Below are 23,149 nucleotides of genomic sequence, written 5' to 3'. Positions count from 1 at the left end.
AAGCTCTTGTAAATATATCACTGACTTGTTTTGAATTCTGACTCCATCTTGAATTAATTGTATATGATTATTATTGCATCCTGGGCTGAATGGCTCTGCATTAAATAGAACAAAAAAGTATGCAGCCCAACAAATTTGTTGATTCAAAGAAATAAAGTAGTGTATAACATCTAAGAGACATTACAGATACTCAAATCCTGTTGTAGAAAATAAATGCATCATATGTTTCACTTCATCATCTAGAATTAAGAATTAGAAATACTAAGAATTAAATAGTAGATGCCTTAAAAAATACAGTTGTACCTTGGAAGTCGAACGGAATCCGTTCCGGAAGTCTGTTTGACTTCCAGAACGTTTGGAAATCAAGCCGTGGCCTCTGATAGGCTGCAGGAAACTCCTGCGGAACCCGTGTTGGGCGTTTGGGTTCCAAAGAACATTCACAAACTGGAACACTGACTTCTGGGTTTGCAGCATTCGGGAGCCAAGACGTTCTACTCGTAAGGTGTTTGACTTCCGAGGTATGACTGTTAGTATAATAAATCAACTGCTTTCAATTACAGAGCACTCCCCAGGCATTTTTATAAACCTAAACATTTTGTCATTTTTAAATGAATAGTGCAGTTTGTGAGTTTGTATCTGTCACACCAAAAATTGGATGTAGTCAACCCAAAGTTGTGTTTTAGTCTACCATCTTGATTCAAAATGGCTCCTGGCATCCAAACATTGACGAAGACTACCACCCCCACCTTGGGCATTCTTCTACCAAGTTTGGTGACGGTATATCAAGAGGCAACCTATAGAGAACAGACGAACAAAACTTTCCAAAGTGCATAGTAGATATACTTCTCTTCTCTCTCCTCTGTGTTCTGCTTGCCAGAACTGCTCTTTTCCCATGTGCTGTCTATAAAGAGTGTGCCAACACTTGAGGAGGCAGATGAATGCCTGATGCTGCTTTTCTCAAGATTGAAAGCTCCAGGGATGGGTTTTGGGGATAGCACTGTGCCATTGATGGGAAAGGGTTGGTGAAAGGATTGCTGTTGGTCTTCTCTACTGCCTACAGTTGTCATGTACCCCAAGCAAACAGGAGGGTGACCATTTGCTCAACTGATTCAAAATGGCAAATTGAATTCAGAGTAATACTAGCCATAGAAATTGTTTGTCAAGTGTTACCTTTGGATCTTGTTTTAGAGACCCAGATATTCGTAGAAAAACTTTTTGATGCTGTGAATACAAAGAGCTATCTACCTCCACCGGAGCAGCCGACATCGGGAAGCCTGAAATCAGACTTTTTTCAGCATCAGGAAAAAGAAACTAAGAAGGAAGAGGTAGGGATCAGTCATGCATCCTCTTCTTAATGTGTATCTTGCAATTTGCGTCTGTATGTTTATTCTGTTTTCAATTACAATGCATTTAAATGCCAATTTCTTAAAGCTCAATACTTTTGATAGGTGATCGTTGAGGATAAACTTTACTTGGTGACTCTTAACTACATGATAGAGATAGTGAACCTTAGAGAATGAAGCTATGGGTGTTACTATTGGATCAAGGGTGTGGGACTAGTATTTACAGGTGCAATATTTGTTTGGCGAACCCGGAGCGAGAGTGGATTATCACATATATGTCTAAAAACCCTTATTTATTGTATTACTCATTATGTTTATAAATTTCTACACCACCCTTCATCCAAAGTTCACAGAGCGATTTGCAATATAAAAACACAAAAGGATATATCATAGTAACAAACAAAAGCAATACCTCCCAGTTTAAAAGGCCACTGATTGTTTAATTAACCCAAGGCATGGGAGAAGTGGATTTTTTTGCCTGATGCCTCTTCTAAACTTCAAATTCTTCTTTGTTACAAAGATGTGCAGTTCTGAGGGCTGAGGTTGGCATAGAATTCTTGAGAAGGATTTTGAAATGGTTCTATTTTGTTTGGTTGCTGGTTGTTTCTCTGGGTGCTGTACACTTATCTGATTTTCATTTTCCTTCTTTATCAAGGTCATTAAAGAGGAAGAGCGAGAGAAAAAGTTTTCTAGAAGGCTAAACCATAGTCCCCCTCAGTCAAGTTCACGCTATCGAGAAACCAGGTGATCATATATTCTGTCCCTTGTAGTAAAAACCAGGAGAGGTTATTTAATAAAGTTTTTATGTTGTTGTTTTTTACTGGCTTTACCTTTTTCATGTATAAATGTTTTGAGGTGTATTTAGTTACATTGTTTGCTGTTACAGCAGTTTGAAACAAATTATATGGTAAGGATACAAAGGTATAAATGAGCAAGTCTCCATGTGTAATACATACAGAGCACAATCCAAATTTTGTAGTTTTTAATGAAGTTTTTATAGATACATAAGGGAGTGTGCTTTCAAACATAGCTATCTCCTTCCACCTGACAGTTTTGAAGTTAAAGAGCACCTTAGTGAATTTTGTGTTAGAAAATTGTCAACCTCTGAATTTTCCTACAACGACTGCATCATCAGTGTTTTTTACACCCACTTAAATGGATGGTGATTGTCTTGAGTCAATATACATTTTGTATGATATATTGGGGAAAATGCACAACACTTGCATCTGCAGGAAGGCACCCAACTATGCACAGATTATTGCATTTGCATTAGGATTTGCCTTTGGTATGCATCCATTTTTCATGGAAGCAAATCCTGCCTTGGCTACCGCTTAGAACAGGGGTCTGCAACCCGCGGCTCCAGAGCCGCATGTGGCTCTTTTACATCTTTGCTGCGGCTCCGGGGCGGATACTAGCGAGGGGAGGAGGCGCATTGTGCGCCCCGACACTCCTCACTGTGGTGGGCTCTGTACTGGCTGTGACGTCGCATGGGGGCGGTGCGTGCGTTAGTCACGCACCGTCCCAACGTCACCTTCCCACCCGCTGTCAGATCGTGGCTCCGGAGATATATTTGTTTTAAATGTCGCAGTGGTTTTGCGGCTCCCAGTTGTTGTTTTTTCTTCGGAAATGGGTCCAAGTGGCTCTTTTTGTCTTAAAGGTTGCAGACCCCTGGCTTAGAATATCTGAGCTCCTGAAGGTGTAGGCTGCATATCAAACAGTGGCAATATAAGCCACTTTACAATACATTGCTGGGTTATTTGAAGTATTCTCTCCCCTTTCATTTGCTTTTTCTCTTGTGAGAGTCTACATCGGGGCAGACTTTTTTCTCTGCTCCTGTGTTTCCAATGAGAGGAGGAGGGTGTCTGCTGTGCAGCTCAAAACTTCATTGTTCTAGGCACATTTTGTGACGTGGAATGTCATTAATGTGAGCAGCTTCTCATGTCTGGGTGCAGTACTACACCTGAGATTTCAGATTAAAACTTCAGAATGGAAGGAAAGGAGGACTTTTTTCTGCCTCCCCAGTTCCAGCTACTCTCTGAAGACTGGAGAAGAGACCTGTGAAAAATGAGCATGATGTTTTAGCTGCAGTTCATTCATTTTCAGCTTTGTATTCTTGTTATAAAACAGTGCGCTGAGACGTTCCGTTGATGTGCCCATGACCTAGGTTTAAGGTGTCATGGAGCTCCTAGGTTTCCTATCTCAGTTTCTAACACTGGCGCTGTGCTATTGGTATTCCAGTTTGCTTCTAATATACAGTAACAGAGCTTCATGTCCTTGAGCTCAGAAACTCAAAAGGCATAGCATGTTCCTACATCCATGGGGAGTTCATGCTGAGGGCGGAATAGGAGTGTAGGTTAAGGCTGGGCGATACCGCCTTTCAACATCACAATGTATTACCAGCCAAACATTACAATATAGTAATGCATTGCGATGATGAAAAATGGAGGGGGGGGCAACAAGCTACATCGAACCCTGGCGCCTCATGGGGCTGGGGCCGATGCAGCTCGTTTTCCCCTCCGCGTTCTGAGTGCTGGCAGCAGAGGGACTCCAGGTGGTTTCACTCATGATATACCGCTCAGAAAGATGCCATTGTGCTCTGGCCCCCAGAGCAGTCCTGGGCGATGTATTGATGCCTGAACAAGCCCCCAAACCAGGGCTCTTTTTCAGCTGGAACTCACCAGGACTTAGTTCCACCACCTCTTTGGTGGGTGCCATTGTCATTATAAACGAACAAGGAAGGTGTTCCTGGTGAGTTCCAGCACCTCTTTCCAGAAAAATAGCACTGCCCCAAACTATATAGCTTTTAAAATGGCCTGTGGTAGGTGATAACTGGTGCTGGTTCAAAGTTTGTTTTTGCCCAGAATTGGCACTTAAAATAGTGTTTGTGTTCATTCAAAAAATATTTTCACTGATTCTGATACAAATGGTTACACTCTTATATTTGGTATGAATTTTCTGTTTAGAGCCTAGAATTTATTTCTGTGTAACAATCCAAAATATTTAGAAGCAGGGATGAAAGAAAGAAAGAGGAGCGTTCTCGCAAGAGAGACTACGACCGGAATCCCCCGCGAAGAGAGTCCTATAGAGACCGCTACAACAGAAGAAGGGGGCGGAGCCGGAGCTACAGCAGGAGTCGCAGTAGAAGCTGGAGCAAGGAGAGGTTGCGGGATCGAGACCGCGACAGGAGCAGGAGTCGAACTAGAAGTAGAACAAGGAGCAGAGGTGAGTGATGCTCTGCACACGCTGACTTGCAGCATTGCAATTCTTTTTGTAAACTGCTTTAAAGTTTTTCTTTGTTTTTTTTACAATCAAGCAGTATATAAACTTAAATGAATGAATGAATGAGTGTAGAACTGTCTCCAGACTACAAATTGGTACTCTGTAGTAAAGGAACGTTTTCAGGTTTGGATGGATAAGACTTGCTTACCAGAGACTTTTCAATATATGTGGTTAGATATCATTTGATACATTCAGATGAGCATTAATGTTCTGTCCAATGCCGGACATTGCAAAAGTCTGAGGATACCGCTGAGAGGAGAGGAATCATATGTGCTGCCTTGGGATCCTCAAAGGAGAGGCAGGATATAAAGTAGGAATAAATATATATGATTATGTTTATGCTCTAGAAAAGCTGTGAAGATTTATTTTGAAAGTACCAGGACAATAATATACAAATATGCCACACAAGTGTGTTCTAAGACACATACGTTTTAAGTACAGTGCTATCCTGTGGATATATACTTAGAAGTAAAACCATGGTGTTTGATGGTGTTTGTTCTCATGCATTGGATGAGCAGACACGTGCTTGTTGCTTTCCCTCACATGTTTTTCCCACACTCTGTACACTAGAGGTGCAAAGGAGCGATTGAACTGAGAAAAACTATATATTTGAATGGTCTTTCTTCTGGTTCACTTGCCTGTTTCTTCCCATGGTGAGATAATTGGGGAAGAAGAGCAAACACATGAGGCCTCCTCCAGATCTCTCTCTGGGTGAAATCTGATGAAATGACATCACAACAAGTTATTAGGTTTGATACTTCATTTGTCCCACAGCAAAGGGCTTTCTTTATATGTTTCAGGATTTAAGACGCTTAGCCAATTGTATTTTGTAAATGTGATTTGAGGTTGCCATTGGCTGTCTTGCATGCTTTCAGATCGATAAACCAGCTGGGATTGGGAGTTTTTCTAGTTTTAAAAATGTTCATCAGTTTGCGCAATACTTGTCTTACTGACATAATGTGGATGCCTTGTTCTTCTTTGCAGAAAGGGATATAGGGAAACCAAAATATGACTTGGACAGAACAGAGCCATTAGAAAACAACTATACTCCTGTTTCTTCTGTAACAAACATTTCATCCAGCCATTACCCTGCCCCTACACTAAGTAGCACTATAACGGTTATCGCTCCTGCTCACCATGGAAATAATACTACTGAAAGTTGGTCAGATTTTCATGAAGAACAATTAGACCACAATTCCTACGGGAGACCTCCACTGCCAAAGAAACGTTGCAGAGACTATGATGGTAAGAACAAAAAACGAATTATCCCATTGCCTTGCCAAGCATTGATGACAATAACCATTATATCTTCAGACATTTTAAATATTTTCTTTTAAACTATTTCTTATCCTTAGTATTTCGCATTTCATTTTGTTGTTTTACAAGTGAAACATAAAAAGTAAAAATGGGTGGAGCTTTCTTTGCGATTGGAGGTTTAGGAACTCAGTTCCGAAACTGAATGGAAAGCTATTAATTTGCACTGCTCAGAACACTGCAGACTTTACCTGGTAACATACTGTTTTAACTTTACAGAAAAGGGTTTCTGTATGAGAGGAGATATGTGTCCATTTGATCATGGAAGTGACCCTGTAGTTGTAGAAGATGTGAACCTTCCAGGCATACTGCCTTTTCCAGCACAGCCCCCGGTTGTTGAGGGACCACCACCTCCAGGACTTCCTCCACCGCCTCCTATTCTTACTCCTCCTCCTGTAAACCTTAGGCCTCCTGTTCCACCTCCAGGCCCTTTGCCACCCAGCCTTCCACCTGTTACAGGTAGGATGCACCTTTTAAATTTCAAAATAACTTACTGTACTATGTTGAAACCCATTAAAACACTGTTCAGATACAATGTCTCTAAACCAAATTGGGGGAAATGCCTGTTTTCTTAAAAATGAGGAGGAAGACAAGAAAATATCCTGGGATATGGAGTTCCATAACTGGATTTCCGTCACTGAGAAGTCCCTAGGTTTTGCAGCAGCTTGATACATCTTGAAGCATAAGGGTCTCAGCAAAACAAGCACAGAAGTCTCGCTGCCTCGGAGAGGGAACATATAGAAAGTAGTGTACTTTTAGGTATAATGGTGCAGATCTTGTAAGTTTCAAAGGTCAAAATTGGCACATTTATTAAATTTGCATTCAGACCAATTGTATCTCTAAAGATGAGTGTTTATATTGTCTCTATTACCTGTTGCATTTAAAATTCTGGTGGCCGAAGTTTGAACTAATTGTGGTTCAGGCACCAAGCTGAAATCTGTAACCAACCAAGCACTACTCCTCTTTCCTTTTACTCCTCACCTTACACTAATAGGGAGCAGCATGCTACTATTTTTATGGTGAACCTACATAGTACGGCAAGTAGCTTCCCTGGTGACTGTACACTTGTTAAACATTGGTTAAAACATCCAGGACCTTTATTTACATACTGAGGATAGCCTTAATTAAACAGCCAGAAGCTAAACAGTGAGTTCTTCTATCCCTATGTCTGCCTTTATGCTGCTGTCGACCTCTGAAGATCCATAGTGCTGTCAATGGTCAGGATATTATATTTTGTGCTGTATGTGGTTGCTTTTTTCTTTTCACTTTTGGTATTAAATTGTTTCTGGTTTTGGCAGGACCACCACCTCCTCTCCCACCTTTGCAACCCTCTGGTATGGATGCTCCCCCAAATTCTGCAACTAGTTCTGTTCCTACGGTTGTAACAACCGGTATTCATCACCAGCCACTGCCTGCTCCACCCTCTCTTTTTACAGGTGCAGTACTAGAATATTTACTCATAATAAAGAAAGTCTTATTATCCTTAGACAGATGCAATGGACATTGGAGTGTAATAGATTTTATCATCTGGTAGAAACTTGTCATTGTCAAAGAATAAAACTGTAGAATGTCGTTTTACACTCGACAACAGGATCAAAAGCATTGCAAAATTAGTTCCGAGCCCCATGGAACATGAAATGTATTTTTTGCAAGCAGCCAACTTCTTGCAGCAAACTACTTTTGAAACTCATGGGGCTTAAGCAGTTTGTATTTATTTAATTTTTTGCAAATTTATGAATGCTTCATAGCCTGAAGCCATCCAAGTGGTGTACAACAGGATAAAAATAAGATAAAATCTACAAAATACGAAATTTGTCATTGGGATCAGATGTTCAAATTCAAAACAGAATTATTATTTTTTAAATCCACTGAGGTAGTTCAGGCTCCACAGAGGAGCCAAAGCAGCTCTTTGGATCCTGGCGAAGATTGTCCAGAGGAAAGGAAGGTTTTGATCTGTCCGCTACAGATAGTTTTAGCTTCATAGCTATGGAGAGTGTTGTATAGACTGCCTTGTTTGAATATGGAGCTATGTAACCCTTTCTGTATTGTAGTGTAACTATACAACTTTTTCTTTAACAGAAACATACGACACAGATGGCTATAATCCTGAAGCACCAAGTATAACTATCACTTCAAGGCCCATGTATAGACACAGAGTGCATGCCCAAAGACCAAATTTGATAGGACTTACATCAGGGGATATGGACCTGCCACCAAGAGGTATCGTGAAAGATTTATTGATCTATGTTCTCAAGACTCGTCTTCACATTGTTTTATTATACAGTACTAGGAATAATTGCCCTGGTGTGTGTGGGTGTGGGTGATGTTTTCTGCCATTTTGAAATCTGGTAGAGAAAATAAAAAATCAAGATTTTGTGTGTGTGTTTGTTTTTGACTGATATTCTACTGTGGAGAAGCTAATCCCATACTGTTCTGCACATGTACAAAAACCATCCAAAATAATAGATGTGTTTTTCATTGATTAAAGTGGACAAGTCCCAGTTTACAAGTTCATTATTTGATTTAAAAAATGCACCAAAAAAGAAAAATTAAAATTAAATGGTTGGTGGGGAGGGAGAGAGATATCAGCTAATGCATGATGAGACCTGGGCTTCTGATCATCGCCATAAAACATATTGTGCATTTTTGAAAACTTGGAATGGTCAGTACTTAGGGCACTAGAAATGGAATATTATAAAGCGACCATGTTACATATATGATTGGTGCAGATGATGTTATACCTTCATCTTGCTTTACTATAAATTGGCTTGAAGAGTTGTGGGGAACTAAAGTGCTTTGGTTCACTTTGCAATACACCACACAGTACAGAATGGTACTCCTTTAATTCTTTCTGCGCATGCCAAAACTTCTCATTTTTCTGGTGGACTGGTTTGGTTCCCTGGCTTGCAGCTTGAATCACCTGAGGCCAGGGCAGTTTGCTCAGAAAGATGTTTAGGGAAACTCTACTTTTACCAGTTTGGGTGCCAACAAGACTTGCCTAAACTCAGGGTATCAACGGAAGGCATGGTTGGATCTGAAAAAAGGAAGGGTAAATTTGTGTGGGAGGAAGGGAGACAAAGTTTGCGAAGCTGCAAGGCTCTCCTGAACTACCCATGTTATATTTGTTCTGTGCATCTATGACAGCCTCCCATCTCTTGTCTAGCTTCTTTTTCAAAAATATTGGAAAATATCAAAGGCATCCCTTTCGGGCTCAAGTCATAAGCCATCTGCTAAATATCTAAGAGTTGAAAAGAAATCTTGCTTTCTGGGCAATGTATTCTATAGTTGCCCTGTGGGGTTTCTTGCACTTCCTTTTGAAGCATCTGGTTTTGGTATCTGTTGGAGACCAATGCTGAACCAAAGGGACCTTGGGTTTGAAGAAGTATAGCACTTAGTATGTTTCAAAAATGCAATAAGTCAGCTGATGGTAATAAGGAGAGAAAATCCTACTATAAAATGCACAGACAAACATCTTTTAAAAATTAATCAGTGTACTCTTCTCTTCCACACAGAAAAACCTCCTAATAAAAGCAGCATGAGGATAGTGGTGGATTCTGAGTCCCGAAAAAGAACTATTGGTGCAGGTGATGGAGTTCCAGCAAAGAAGAATTGGTTTGACAAGTGAGTAGTTGCTAGACGTGTTAACTGCATACTAATGCCTGAACTATGAAATGTGTTTCAAGTTTGCTTTTCCAGTGTTCAAATTTCCAAACCATTCAAGATAGTCCAATTAAAATTTCTGTTTTTGGTTTGGAGTATCCCCCTCTCTGTGATATGGTTGTTTGTCACAGGTTGTTTTGTGTAGTAGTCAACACTTGTCCGTACACCTGTACAATCAGGTGTTTAAATTGTGTTATACAGCCTTTCAATTGGTTCCCCATCACTATGTGTTTTTAGATTATGGGGGAGAGGACTTTCATCCTTTTAAGTCTTGAGCATTTGGTTTCCATGATTAAGTCTGGTTCAACATGGCATGACATTGTAGTAAATTAGTATATGCAAACCCTGGTTGGCCTATGAGGGAGTCACACTGCTCTGAGTGCCAATTATAGAGGCACAAATGAATGGATACCTACAGCTTGTAGCAGGAAGGACAACATATGTACATCTCTGCAAATTAAGGAAATTCAGACATTTTTAACCTTAAACTCTAAAGTGGACAAAGCTTGTGATCTTAAGAGGCTTTCGGCGTTGGATTACTGAAAATTTCAGAGCACCCTCCCGCCCAGATCTGCCCAGATCTGGTGAGTTGATGCAAGTGTTTTAAAGGGGATCAGCTCCCAGAATAACTGGTGTTTCTTCTCCCTCCCTGCTTATCTTTTAAAGAGACATTTTGTGCATCCACACCGCAAACTCAAACCATTGGGAGGCCTTTGCCTGCAATGAGGGAGGTCTGCAACATCCTGTGGCCCCTTAGCCGTGTGGCCAAGGGAACATAGGGTTGCTACCTTTGGTAGTTGTTTGGTGTCAATATGTGCACTCCTTCCACTCTCGTGTTTTATTTTTTGCATTTCTAAACAGCCCTTCTCAGGGCAGTTACCAAAATAGTAAGAATTGCAGAACAGCGATTAAAAACATATGTAAGCATTTGTTCAGCTGCACCAATTTCCTTATCTCAGCAGACCAAATGTCTCATTAGACTCCACATCTGTCTCCCAAAAGCCCAAAGGGACAGGAGCGTCTTCAGTTGACACCAGAACATTTCCTAAAATGTAGCTTTAGACTTGTTTTCACTGAAATTCCACATCTTACCTGTCTGCCCCATTGCAAATTAATGTACTACTAGTAGCTCAAGTCAGTCCCCAACTCATTGTTTTATTGCAGACAAAACTTTAATAGAACAAGCAGTCCTGCTTTCCAGAAGAAGGTGCAATTTGGAAATGAAAATACTAAACTTGAATTGAGGAAAGTTCCTCCAGAGCTTAACAATATCAGCAAACTAAATGAGCACTTCAGCAAATTTGGAAATTTAGTAAATTTGCAGGTAGGTGGTATCTTTGACTTTTTCATTGCTCCTTATTAGAGCCTAGATCATGAGGGTGCTTTTTCTAACAGGGTGGCAACCTTTGGCCTTCCAGATGTTGTTAGACTCTCATCAGACCTCACCTGTGTAGTCAGTGGTCAAGGATGATTAAAAAACAGTAGTCTAGCAACATCAGGTGGGCTGTAGGTTAGCAACCCCTGCTTTATAAGGATGAGCTGAAAATTCTTTGATTTAGTCCATTAATATAGGGTGGTGCTGTGGGTAAAACCTCAGCGCCTAGGGCTTGCCGATTGCCTGGTTGGCGGTTCGAATCCCCGCGGCGGGGTGAGCTCCCGTCTTTCGGTCCCAGCTCCTGCCCACCTAGCAGTTTCAAAGCACCCCTAAGTGCAAGTAGATAAATAGGTACTGCTTTAAAGCGGGAAGGTAAACGGTGTTTCCGTGTGCTGCGCTGGTGCTGGCTCGCTGGCCACGTGACCTGGAAGTGTCTCCGGACAGCGCTGGCCCCCAGCCTCTTAAGTGAGATGGGTGCACAATCCTAGAATCGGACACGACTGGCCCGTACGGGCAGGGGTACCTTTACCTTTACCTTACCATTAATATAACAGCCAAGTATAAATGGTTATGCTTTCTGCACTCATCCCACTTCCTTAGCCCCATTGCCTTTGTCTCCTGCTGTAGTTTGTCTCCTTACTTCTGGCCACTACTGTCATCCCTTAGAGCAAAAGTCTTTATCATTGTGCAGAGACATGAAGCATGATTGGTCTAGGGATGCCGATGTCACAAAATAGCCATGTCTTACATATTCAGATAGCCTTGCAGTGGTTTTCTACACTGCTGTTCCTAAAAGAAAGGAGCTCTGCACACATCAAATCATTATACAGAAGGCTGTGCGGAGGCAAATGTGACCATGTTGTTGTTTTCACCCTCTGGAAAATAATGTTCTGTCATGCCCTCCACCAATATATAGTAAAAAAGAGGGCCTGAAATTCGAAAGAAAGGCTACTATTTATAAAGTACTAATGCACGTTTTGGACAGTGTTTGTACATTTAGAAATGGTGTTCCAAGTGCATTACACTAAAACCTTGTTTGTTGAACATTATCCATTCTGGAAGCCCACTAGGCTTCCAAAATGTTGGACAGCCGAAGCGCTGCTTCTGATTGGTTGCAGGAGCTTCCAGCACTCAAGTGGAAGCCACATTGGACATTTGGCTTCTGAAAAACATTTGAAACCCAGAACACTTCTGGGTTTTCGGCTTTTGAGAGCTGAAGCGTTCCAAAATGGAGGTGTTTGGGAACCGAGGTTTGACTGTATTAATAGTTATTCTTCTATCTCCGTTCTCTTTTGCTACTTACTCCCCCCTTCCCTATCCAATTCCTATAATTTCTGCTTAGATTATAGCTGTAGGTATCTTTGAGGCAGGACACATTTTGCTTTGAGGCAGGACACATTTGCTAGCACGCTGGCAGTTTGGGGTTAGTTTTCCCAGTTTTCCTAGTGATGTGGCTGAATGGGGACAGCAAGCCTGTATGTTATTATTTCTGCTCTTATTCTTGACTTTTCTTGAAAATCATAGGTTGCTTATCAGGGAGATCCAGAAGGTGCCCTTATCCAGTTTGCTACCCATGAGGAGGCAAAGAAAGCTATATCGAGCACAGAAGCAGTATTAAATAATCGCTTCATCAAAGTCTATTGGCATAGAGAAGGCAGTGCCCCACCAATGTCAACTTCAGTACAGAAGGTAAAGGGGTAGAAGAAACCTGATTTAAATTTTGTTTATTTTTTTTAATCCACGTAAACATACATTAGTTTTCATGCACATACACATTTATGTATACTTGTGTTTATTTATGCAAAAACATCCTACCCTTGAGGAGGCCTCAGGGGTAATGTTGGAAGGTTAGCAGTTGTAATTCATTTAATATCTGATGTGCTACAAACACAAGATAGCCGCCTGGCTCAGATGTACCAGTAATTCAGTGGCTGCATTTGCACCTAAACTACACCAACTGCATACACCTAAGTGCATTTGCACCTAACTAAGCCATGGTTTGCTTGCTTTTCCACCTGCTTTTGCATTGTTCCTTTGTAGCCTGGCAAGCACCTGGGGTAGAGTAGCTAACTAAACTATGGTTAAGCAAGGCTGTTCAGGCATAATACCAAACCATAGTTAAAACAAGCCAACAAAAAAATCACGGCTTCACATCAGGGCTTGTTGCTAGAAGACAAACCATGATTAGCCTACAGAACTGGGTTCAGTTCAAATGTTCAAACAAGCCACACTGTTTAAACAAACAATGGCTTAGCTTTATGTTCCAAAGAGTCCAGTGTTTCAGAAATTAGTCTGCATGAGCCTTAGGTTTGCATGCTTCTCCTTCATGAAAGGAGAATATTTTTCACCTTATGCTTTAGAACTACACTTCCTAGGGACATCGGAATGAAGAATTCTGATTTATTCCAACAGTGGTTAGTAAAAACAAACTGTCAGACTGTTTAGAATTTGAAGTAATTCATTTTTAGACTTAGAATTTACTCTAGTACTGCAGCCTTGTAAACAATTGCACTGAAATATAAATGCTCCTACAAAAGTGTTTGATGCTTAGCTTAGGAAATTTCTTCAGCAGATGAATACGTGCAGTTTAGAAAGCAATGGAGGAATGAGAACATCTGCACTTAAACATTTAAAAATGGTATTGGGAGTGAAAAGTTCATTTTGAAATGTTCATGTGCTGCTATAAAAATCTGCTTTTCTTTTTAAGGTAATGCAGCCTTTAGCTCAACAGCCCATTTTACCTGTTGTGAAGCAGTCTGTCAAGGAACGATTAGGTCCAGTACCTGCCAGTAACATTGAGCCTGCTGAAGCTCAGAGTGCCAGTACAGAAGCTGTTCAGGTGGGTATAATATTTGTTTTCTAAAATATTAAGAGATCTGTAAAACTAAACTGAAATTTTCTCTTTGATAAAAGGTTCTATTTAGCAGAAATTGGTGGCCTTTATTTAATAAACATACTGAAATCTATAGATAGTTTCCCTCCCCTATTACAGACTACTGGTAAAAAAACCATGTTTCAATTTGTGGACCAAGTTATAGGCTCTTAAAAAAACTCCCTTTCACAGCCCTAGACGATAACTGACATAATACCCTTGTGATACACTATTTTGTCAAAGATGAAAGATCTGTCTTTTATGCTGCAGGTTGGATAATATTAAAAGTCTTGGTAGAAAATACATATCATACCAATATTGGAAAATGTCAATTATTTTACAAGCAAAACCTATCCACTTAAGCAAAGTTCTTTATGTGGAAAAATATGGGCAAAGCAATTTTTATTTTCTGTTTTTATGAAAATTGTATTCACGTTTGTTAAATAATCAGTTTGCAATCTGTCTTCATGCAATTCTTGATGTATTATCCAAACTAGAACTACTGCACAGCTTCAGCCTGGGTGTGGAAAACCATATGACCTTAGTTGGAGGCAAGGGGGTTGGCTCATTGATGCCCTGATGCATTTTTCTTCATCCTAGCCTCTCCACAGCCCCTTTTGCAAGCTTTGTTGCTTCATCTCATTGGCCTGCTCTTCCCAAGCATTTTGTAGCATGGCTTCCAAACTGCTGACATCTCTCTGCCAACCCTCAAGGTCCTGCAAAGCTACAGGGTCTTGTGATAATGCAGGAGGATGTGTTGCCATGGTGCTCTGACAACTTTTCACTACCTTGACCTCCTTGTTGCTGGGATAGGGCACCTGCCATGCCAGCAATGGAGCTCCTGAATCCTACCACATCCAGCAAAAGGTGGGGGGACATGTTCTTACCTGTTGGCCATGACTGCTAAAGTGGGGCTCCTTACTCTCGTATGCTGCAAGCACCTTTTCTTTCAACCTCCTGGAGGCTGAACTAGATCCATCTCTCCAGCCTACCTACCAACCAACCTTTCTAACTGAACTTAAAAGAATATTTGAAAATGCAGAAGCTTAAGAGAAATAATGGCTTTGCTTATAGCTTCAGTTAAAGTGAGAAATGCTGTGTTTAGTTTAAAAACACATGATCACAAACTATTTTTTTAATTGTTTTTCCTAGAATGTAACAAAACTGTCTGTGAAGGAAAGGCTGGGCTTTGTACCTAAACCACCCACTCCAGCCACTGAAAAGGTAAGGAAATAATCGTGCCCTTGAACTGTCACATAGCAATAATATCACGTGCACACTTAGCATAGGTGCTTCTAATGTCCATTAAACATGTGAATGCAAAATGATTGCATGCTTCTTCTTCTTCCTCTCCGTCTCCTCCTCCTCCTCCTCCTCCTCCCAATTAATAGAACTCTGCAGTGAATTGAACACAACTAAACCTTGCTGACAAAGTTAAGATGAAATAAAGTTTTCAGTATATATAGGCGTCTTCATGACACCTAAATGGTTGCGGTTTGGGCAGGAGCTTGCATGACAGGGTTGTTATTTGTAATACTAAATTGAGATTGGGCCTGTGAATTAAGAGTGGACAGAATTATGGTCCATTGGAAATGGTCTCTGAGATCTGGTGACAGGCATCCCTTACCATGATTCTACTTCTTTGGAGGTCTAGGATATTCAGTAAGAGTTGGAATTGCATGGGTGAGCTGCCTTCTTCCTGAAAACTCTGAATGTTCCTAGTGAGTGAGGGGTAGCTTCTGCTGAGTTCTGCTTTTTGCTTTTGGCGTTGCTTTTTCTGTTGCCTTACTGCTTGCCCAGTCTGCTTGGGTGCGTGACCTGCATCCCGCAGGATTGAGATGCCGCTCCCTTCTAGAGCTCTTCTGTATTGCTTGGTGAAAACTGCATGATAGAAAGGGGAAAGAGAGGTTGTCTGGAGTGGGTAGAGCATCTTTGTCTACTGCTGCCTTTGGATTGTGGACTTAGCTTCTTGCCTTTGCTGAATCAATATACGTGAAGTGTGCTTCAGGATCATTTGACTTGGAGAAAATTGCTCACACTTAGTGCTATAAGCTTTCTGAAAGCTAGTTGGAAGCCCTGTTAACATCTTACTTGTATGTTGGACATAAAAGCACATAGAGCAAGGAGCAGGGCTATGCTTTTAGGCCTGCCCACAGCATTGTGTGTTTTTCCTTCTCCCCACAAATGTAGCACTATGTGTGGTTGTATTAACAGAGGGCCCAGTGTGCAGACTCTTGCTCACGAGTAGTGGCTCCACATGAACAGGACACCCACCTGATCAGGTGTTCTGATTGAGTGCATCAGGAACTCAACATGTTGGGCTTTTTGTTCATACAACATTTGATGGTTTTTGAGGAGTGGGGAAAGGCTCAGGTCATGCTAAGAACACAGCCCAGCTGCTTGTTCTAAATACTTATGCCTTGCTTGCAAGTTACGTGTGAATAGGGTCAATGTTGCAGAAAAGGGGGTGGGAAAGTAACCTAAAATTGAGGTCTTGCATGTTTGAGAATGCTTAAAATAGATTTGGCAGCCTAGAATTCATTTCTAGTGACTGTTAAAGGAATATTTTGAAAATGGTTTCCTTCTATAGGTGTTATCTATTTCTATTTTGACATAGCTTCAATATACATATAAACAAACTGCTTGACTTGGTAGCATTGCTTCTGTATTTAATGACGCGCAATACAAAATAAGACTGGTTCTGATTTTTTTATTTGAATCCTTTCGTTTGTGACACAGTGTGAGGCAAGAGAGTTAACACCTTTCCCCCCCTTATTGTTTTTTCCCCCTGCGTGTGGGTTGGGTGACGAATAAGATCTGTGCTAAGTTTATGGAGCATATTTCTGAGACTTGTTTCTTAGACCGTAATATTCAGTACTGCATAGCAAAACTCTCTTGAAGCCGAGAAATGTTTAAAAGCAGTTTTGTATGGCAGGGTGGCAATCTGCCGTTCAAAGGGGAAAGTCAGCAATCCCACTGGACATCCTCAGACGTTAAGCAACAACCATTTGGGGGTGAGCGGGTAGGGATCAGCGGAGAATCTGCTTCTAGGTTTTACTGTGCTAGGAACTTCTGAGAAGAACATTAATCTCTGTATAGTTTGTGTTTTTCAGTGAAAGACTTTTTAGCGATATAGAAATTCTTAGGTTTGCTAAGCAGATATCTCCCTTGGCTATAGAGCTACTATATCCTAGGGTTCTGTAGTCAGTAGAGTACTTATGTGCCTTGCTTGTATACTTGGGTGTAAGTGATCAACTTGTTCCACAGTGGGAATGAATCTCTCCCCAAGTCAATTTTACTGAGTTGTGTTTTATCCTCCAATACTGCATAATGCTTGGCTTGCATGCAGCTTGGCTTGCTTGTTTATTTGAGCTATATGTTTTTTAACCAACCATATTCCATGTTGGATATAATGCTTCTTTCTAGGGTGCTAGGGACATACAAACATCTCGGGCAATTGCTGGCAGCTGGGAATTGATCTTATTAACTATATTCCGGCTGTGGAATTCTATGACTTTGTAACTACATCACTTGCCAGCACTTAAAATATTCACCCCAAAATAAGTGAAGAAATGAGAACTCCCATCTCTTCATTAACTGTTTATATTGCATCGTCTGATTCATATAGAAACTGCCAGGCACAACTTTCGTGCCGAAACAGAGGCACATGTTGATAAAGCTCAAGTAGATTGTTTTCTACAACATATGGAAAACAATTCTGACCTTAGAGGCAGTCCTAGCCTGTCTTTAAATTGACATGAGTCTGTTTACTCCATTTTTTATGTTCATGCCATCTTTGCAATCACAGCAACAAGCATCTGTCTTGGAGTAATATACTTTGAATCCTATATTTACGAATTCTTTATTTACTAGCAAAATAAAATGGTTTCCTCCTGTAGGTGTTGTCTACTTCTACTGGCTTGACAAAAACAGTGTATAACCCAGCTGCTTTGAAAGCAGCGCAGAAAATGTTGCCTGTTGTTAACAGTTCCATGCTAGATTCTAGTGAAGCACAGAAGAAAAAACAGGTAAATTGAACTCTGCTTATTTATAAAACAGCAATAATTTATTTAGAAATTTGCAACATCTAGAACATAGTTTGCCATGATTGCTTATTCCTGAAGAAGCTGGATACTGTGCCTTTGCCAGAATCTCTGTCAAGTTCTGAAAATTATTTCAAAAGTTGCAGTTTGAGATATTTTGTTGGTGCATCTTCTCAGTAAAGGCTAAACCTGAATCTGCTTTCATGGACACATTTTAGGAAGAGGGGTAATTTTCTCCTTGCTACCTAAGGCAGTGGGTTGTTAGATGCTATTTGATGATCTTACTTGGCTTCTAGGGTTGCAGAAGATTTGTTACATTGTACTCAGACCAGTTGTTAGAATTTAGTTATGTGAATTATTTTTCTATTTATATAGAAAAATAATTTATATACCGCTTGAATGTAAGAAAACCCCCCCAAAGCGATTTACAAAAAGATAAGACAGTTGTAATTGCAGTTGTGCTTGTAGGTGAAGGATGCCTTTCTTACATCGGATCAGGCCAGATGCAGCCTAAAGCTTTCTGATCATCTAACAACGATTAGATTGAAGATGCCCCCTTCTCTGCGTCTTCCCCTCTTTTTAACAGATTCCCTTCCCTTCCATTTTTCGAGCTAACTGTGCTGTCGTGTCCTGTCCTCACTAGTGTGCTTGCTAAAAAACGCTTAACTCCAAATCAGTTGCAGCCAGCGTTAGTGGTGGGTTTGTAAACTGAAGGTTGAGCAGTTCATGGCTAGTGGAAATTCAGGTGCAGATTTAGTGCTATATCAGCATTATAAAGCAAAATGGAAGGAGGATTTATGTGCCGAAGCAAAGGAGAATGTAGGGGAAGTTACATAGGAGTTACTCATATCGTGTGACTTTCATTAGACTTGGTTTGGTACCCAACTTCTGGTATTCAGTGCCTACATAGAAATAATACCATCATGAATTACGTCTGGCCTGCTTAATCCCTGTACTGTGGACAAAAGAACACAAACGATGACCTCTACACGATAAAGCACAATGAGCTATTGAAGATCTTACACTCAAAAGCATGAAAGAAACATCTTCCGTACCAATTACTGAAATGCCCTTAGCTCCAAGTAGCAGTTTAATCTTGTGTTGATCTTAAGGACAGAACTTTGTTTCATGTTACATTTTACAGTAGTATGTATTTTCTGCTGCTGTTCTTCCTGTATAGCTTTCTGAGTCGTCACTTTTTTCACAACATAGTGGACCAGTTTTCTTCTTACCTTTTTCCCCAATGCACTTCATCTTTGGGTGTATTCATCTCACTTTTCTAGAGTTAAATAATCCTGAACAATCTCTGCCTTGAGCTGCTGCTTCTCTTCTCTTAACGTCTTGCATTTTCTCATTATCCACGGAGAGGAGACTTCTTTCTTTTTTCACTTGATGTGGACAAGCGTAAAATGTTTTATCGGCATTTTCCTTCCAGGGCTGTAAGTTTCCAACATCAGATTTGCAATATTCTGCACAGTATTTTGCTGAAGAAACCCTAGTATAAAAACAAAATATTGTGCACGTTCCTTTTCAGAATTTCAAACCATTTTTCATTAGTTGAAATTTTTTTATCAGTGTATAGTTAGGGGAAGGTGACTAATATTTGAACTTTGCTATGGACATGAGAATTTATTTGAATGCTGGGGTAGGTGATAAGATCTTCAGAACAGGGATGCAGGTGGTAAAATTTATCAGAAGATGCGAACTCTGGTATTATTCATATATGTAACACCTAGTGGTAGAAATCATTTGACATTCTGCATACTTCATTTTGCCGTAAGATAAATAAACTTGGTAAATTTACTTCCTAATGTCCCAAGATTAACAACACATCTATGTTATCTTAAGTAAATCAGATAATTCACCAATTGAAACTCTTGCATTATCCAGTTTAGTCTTCAAACATAACAGTTTGGAATCATTTATTGACCTTTGCATTTCTCTGTATGCTCTGGATTATTCGGGGAAAGGCCTTGAGTGATACTCAGCTAAGTTTTACTTAAGAGTAGACCTCTTGGAATTAATAGCGCTTAGTCATGTTCATTAATTTAAATGGGTCTACTCTGAATAAGTTGAATAGCACCCCTTCAGTTTGGTGCCCAACTTTGGTTAAGAGATGCCACATAGGGCTAATATGCGCAATATATCTGAAACATTGAAACCTAATTCTAACGTTTCAGAATTTCTATGCATATGTTCTAATAAAAGGGGGTGAGATCCATAGTTAACCTGCTTTCAGAAACAAGTTTGATTTCTTATAATTCTGGTATTCCTATTAACCACTTTAGAAAGTTGTCATGATAAAAGAGTTTCACTTCTCTTGCAAGTTCAGATTTGTTTCAGCTACTACAGAAAAATCGATAAAATAAAATCCATTTGATCAAATATTTTGGAAAGCTTCTCTTATTGCATCACATTTTCTTCGATTGTAATTCAGACATGAATGGGATTCACCTCCATTTGAAAACGACTGGATTACTCAGTACTGCAGTCCCATTAATGTAGCAGTTCTGCAGGCTGGTTTCTTCATTTGCAGAGGCCAAATATGCAGATTTCTTTCTCAGAGGCCATTGATTCAGAATAACCCAGATTTGTGTCGCATCTTTTTGTATTTAATCATTGGGAAAAGTAATTTCCTCTAATTTCCTTGCATATTAATCATATTTGTCACCAGAAATTGAGTTTCTGGGTATCTTGCTCTGAAAGTCATGATGTAGGTGGTTCAGTGCTTTAAGAAATTGTTTTTGAGGAGAACAAGCTGGTTTTGGAATAGCAAAATAGGCTACATAGGGTTACAGCGATAATTATTTCCTTAATTTAGAGTCTTACATGCTTTGTGACAAATTTTCTCTGTTAAACTGTTTTAAATTTCACTTTTGTTCAAGTTATTGAAACTGAAGTATATGACTGTCATTACTGTGTCTTGCCTCAAAATGGAAAACTTTCTGTTAATTATTTTTTTTAAAAAACCATAAATGTGCAGTTACAACTGTGATGAACCAGTAAATATTTCTGTTAACATAAAACAACTTCATTTGCAATTCCTTATTCAAAGAGTCATGGAAAGGTCAAACAGAAAGGAAACAAGGAATTCAGAAACATTTACTGAAGCAGTCCTAGGAATGTATTCCAGATTTAATGAATTGCATTTCCTTGCTATGTGTAGCTATTTTTCTGTAGGCTCTTAATGCATATTAGTTGGAAATCCAATATATTTTAATATTTTTGTTAATTTAGCTACTAGAAAGATGCAATTTAGCCATAAAAGTTACGCATCCTCCAGATCAGTAACTTTAGAAATGCTCCAACAAATCCTCCTGTAAACAGCACAGAATTAGTAATCTTGGAATTCCAGAATGGCACCTGTGACAAAACGTAATGCACAAAAAGCTCTAAATACATAAATGGTGCAGCATCCCCATAGCAAAGTGTGGAACCTTGCACTTCTTAATCCTGAATGTGGTAAGGGAGTGTACAGGTGTCCAGAGGAGCAGATATAGCACAAGCATTTGGTCCAAAAATAACACTTGTCAAATAATGTAACTGCGTATACTGCTGTTCTCTGTCAATTATAAATATAGGAAGAGATGATATCACATAACAATTCAAGGTGAGATTCCATGTATTGTTAGTTCAAGATGTTTGAGAACTAATATTGTGCACGTGGTAGCATACAGAGTTTAATAGTTGCACTAGGGGCTGAATGTGATCTTTCACAAATGCTAAATACCCATTGGATTCTGCTGATGTGCTACACTTACATAGGCACTAGTTAGTGGTATGGCTACCATTATTGGAGATCACCTTCACCGTGCCCATGCTCAGTCACATCAGTTCTTTCCACATTATTGGTTTATTCTAATAGGACAGTATATATGGGTAAAATGGGTGGAATTGCGCAGTTACTCATCAGCTTATGTTTAACAGTGGGTGATAATAATTGTGTTTTTATGCTTCCAGGAGGCACTAAGACTTCAGCAAGATGTGAGAAAGAAAAAGCAAGAGATTTTAGAAAAGCACATTGAAACACAAAAGGTAAATACATACATTTATGCAATTGGACTACTGTTGAATAATATTAATAATCATTGATGTATTGTAAGATAGTGCTACTCAAAGTGGTGGTCCATGGACTGATGTTGGTCCACAAGCCATCAGTTGTTGGTCCATGACCCCATCACAGCCCAGGTTGAGTAAGATGCTTCCGGAACCAAATAATGGCATATTGTGGGTGGGTTGTTGATCCACCACAGCAACATAGTTTGAGAAGCAATGTTGTAAGTTACAGTGCTTGCTACATCACTGTAAAATCTTGTGCTGCAAAGGTTGCTAAGTGGTGATTCAGGTGAAGCACAAATCTTACATATCATTCCAGTGCTCATAGGGATCCCACTAAAATTAATGAATCTAGGGTGGTGTGAGCTTGTGCACACCCAGATGAAATTAATGGGGTGGAAGCCTCTGCCTCCGTATCCTAGGTATTAGTCTGTGTTATTTGAGTGGAATTCCACTTGGGTCACCAACCAAAAATCCACTCTGGAAGGTCCAGGGACACTCAAACTGTGCGAGGTGACGTCTTAGGGCTGAAGGGAGAACTAGCAAAGAATCGCCCTCCCACTTTCATTCATGGAAGCCCCTGTGGAAGGTAAAACACTCCTTCCAAGAAAGAAATAACTCCTTCCGTGGACAGAACCTTTTGGATCAGGCTCATGGAAAAATAATTCCAGATTCTCAGCTGAAGCAATCCATGCTATTCACAGCTGGTGTTACTGCCAAGCTAGTACTACTTTAAGAATATGGCTTTTAACAGCATAAAAAACCTTCCCAAGTCAAGTTGTGGAGAGCTTCTACAAATTCAGTTCAAATCTGCCAAACGCCGCCAAGCTTTTCCACAAGTTGTCCTAGCTGTTCTTTCCCAGCTCTTCACAGAGGAGAGCACAGTTTACAAATTTTGTAGAAGAGTTACAAGAATGACTAGTGGGATTCTGTATTGGAGAGTTCTCCATGCATCTTTCTAAGCGCACTAAGTTTGGTGTCAAGACTGTAGTTCCTACATCAGAACCTGAGGGTTGTCCAATTCCTCTCTCCAGTTGGAGCTGTTTTCCATGGATGTTGGTGCCATTTTGGATATTTGGCAGCTTTCCTTATGTATGGAGAATTTTTTTTTTTTTAAATTGTGTCTTCATAAATGTGTATGATGGTGGGGAGCTTGGATAAACTTCCTCCGAAGATGAAAAATAACCCATGTGTAAAGGATTCCTGT

At 40.0% G+C, this 23,149-nt stretch overlaps 1 protein-coding gene across 3 annotated transcripts in view; it reads left to right on the top strand.

Moving 5' to 3' along the window:
• RBM26 (RNA binding motif protein 26) overlaps positions 1 to 23,149 on the top strand; it is a 47,940-nt gene that overhangs the window by 14,255 nt on the left and 10,536 nt on the right. For 2 of the 3 annotated variants that reach the window (XM_082218583.1, XM_082218582.1), the window contains exons 3-16: positions 1,189 to 1,325; positions 1,999 to 2,087; positions 4,348 to 4,565; positions 5,607 to 5,867; positions 6,156 to 6,395; positions 7,235 to 7,372; positions 8,016 to 8,156; positions 9,449 to 9,557; positions 10,761 to 10,920; positions 12,496 to 12,660; positions 13,679 to 13,810; positions 14,996 to 15,067; positions 17,743 to 17,871; positions 21,847 to 21,921. In XM_082218583.1, the coding sequence (XP_082074709.1) occupies positions 1,189 to 1,325; positions 1,999 to 2,087; positions 4,348 to 4,565; positions 5,607 to 5,867; positions 6,156 to 6,395; positions 7,235 to 7,372; positions 8,016 to 8,156; positions 9,449 to 9,557; positions 10,761 to 10,920; positions 12,496 to 12,660; positions 13,679 to 13,810; positions 14,996 to 15,067; positions 17,743 to 17,871; positions 21,847 to 21,921 (2,066 nt within the window). The remainder of the gene's footprint in view (positions 1 to 1,188; positions 1,326 to 1,998; positions 2,088 to 4,347; positions 4,566 to 5,606; positions 5,868 to 6,155; positions 6,396 to 7,234; positions 7,373 to 8,015; positions 8,157 to 9,448; positions 9,558 to 10,760; positions 10,921 to 12,495; positions 12,661 to 13,678; positions 13,811 to 14,995; positions 15,068 to 17,742; positions 17,872 to 21,846; positions 21,922 to 23,149) is intronic. The other variant, XM_082218584.1, reaches the window with a different exon arrangement.

Source organism: Podarcis vaucheri (genome assembly GCF_965113315.1).
Source record: "Podarcis vaucheri genome assembly, chromosome: 4".
Classification (NCBI taxonomy): Eukaryota; Metazoa; Chordata; class Lepidosauria; order Squamata; family Lacertidae; genus Podarcis; species Podarcis vaucheri.
Note: the sequence above shows the minus strand (reverse complement) of the source record. Positions and strands in the feature narration are given on the sequence as shown.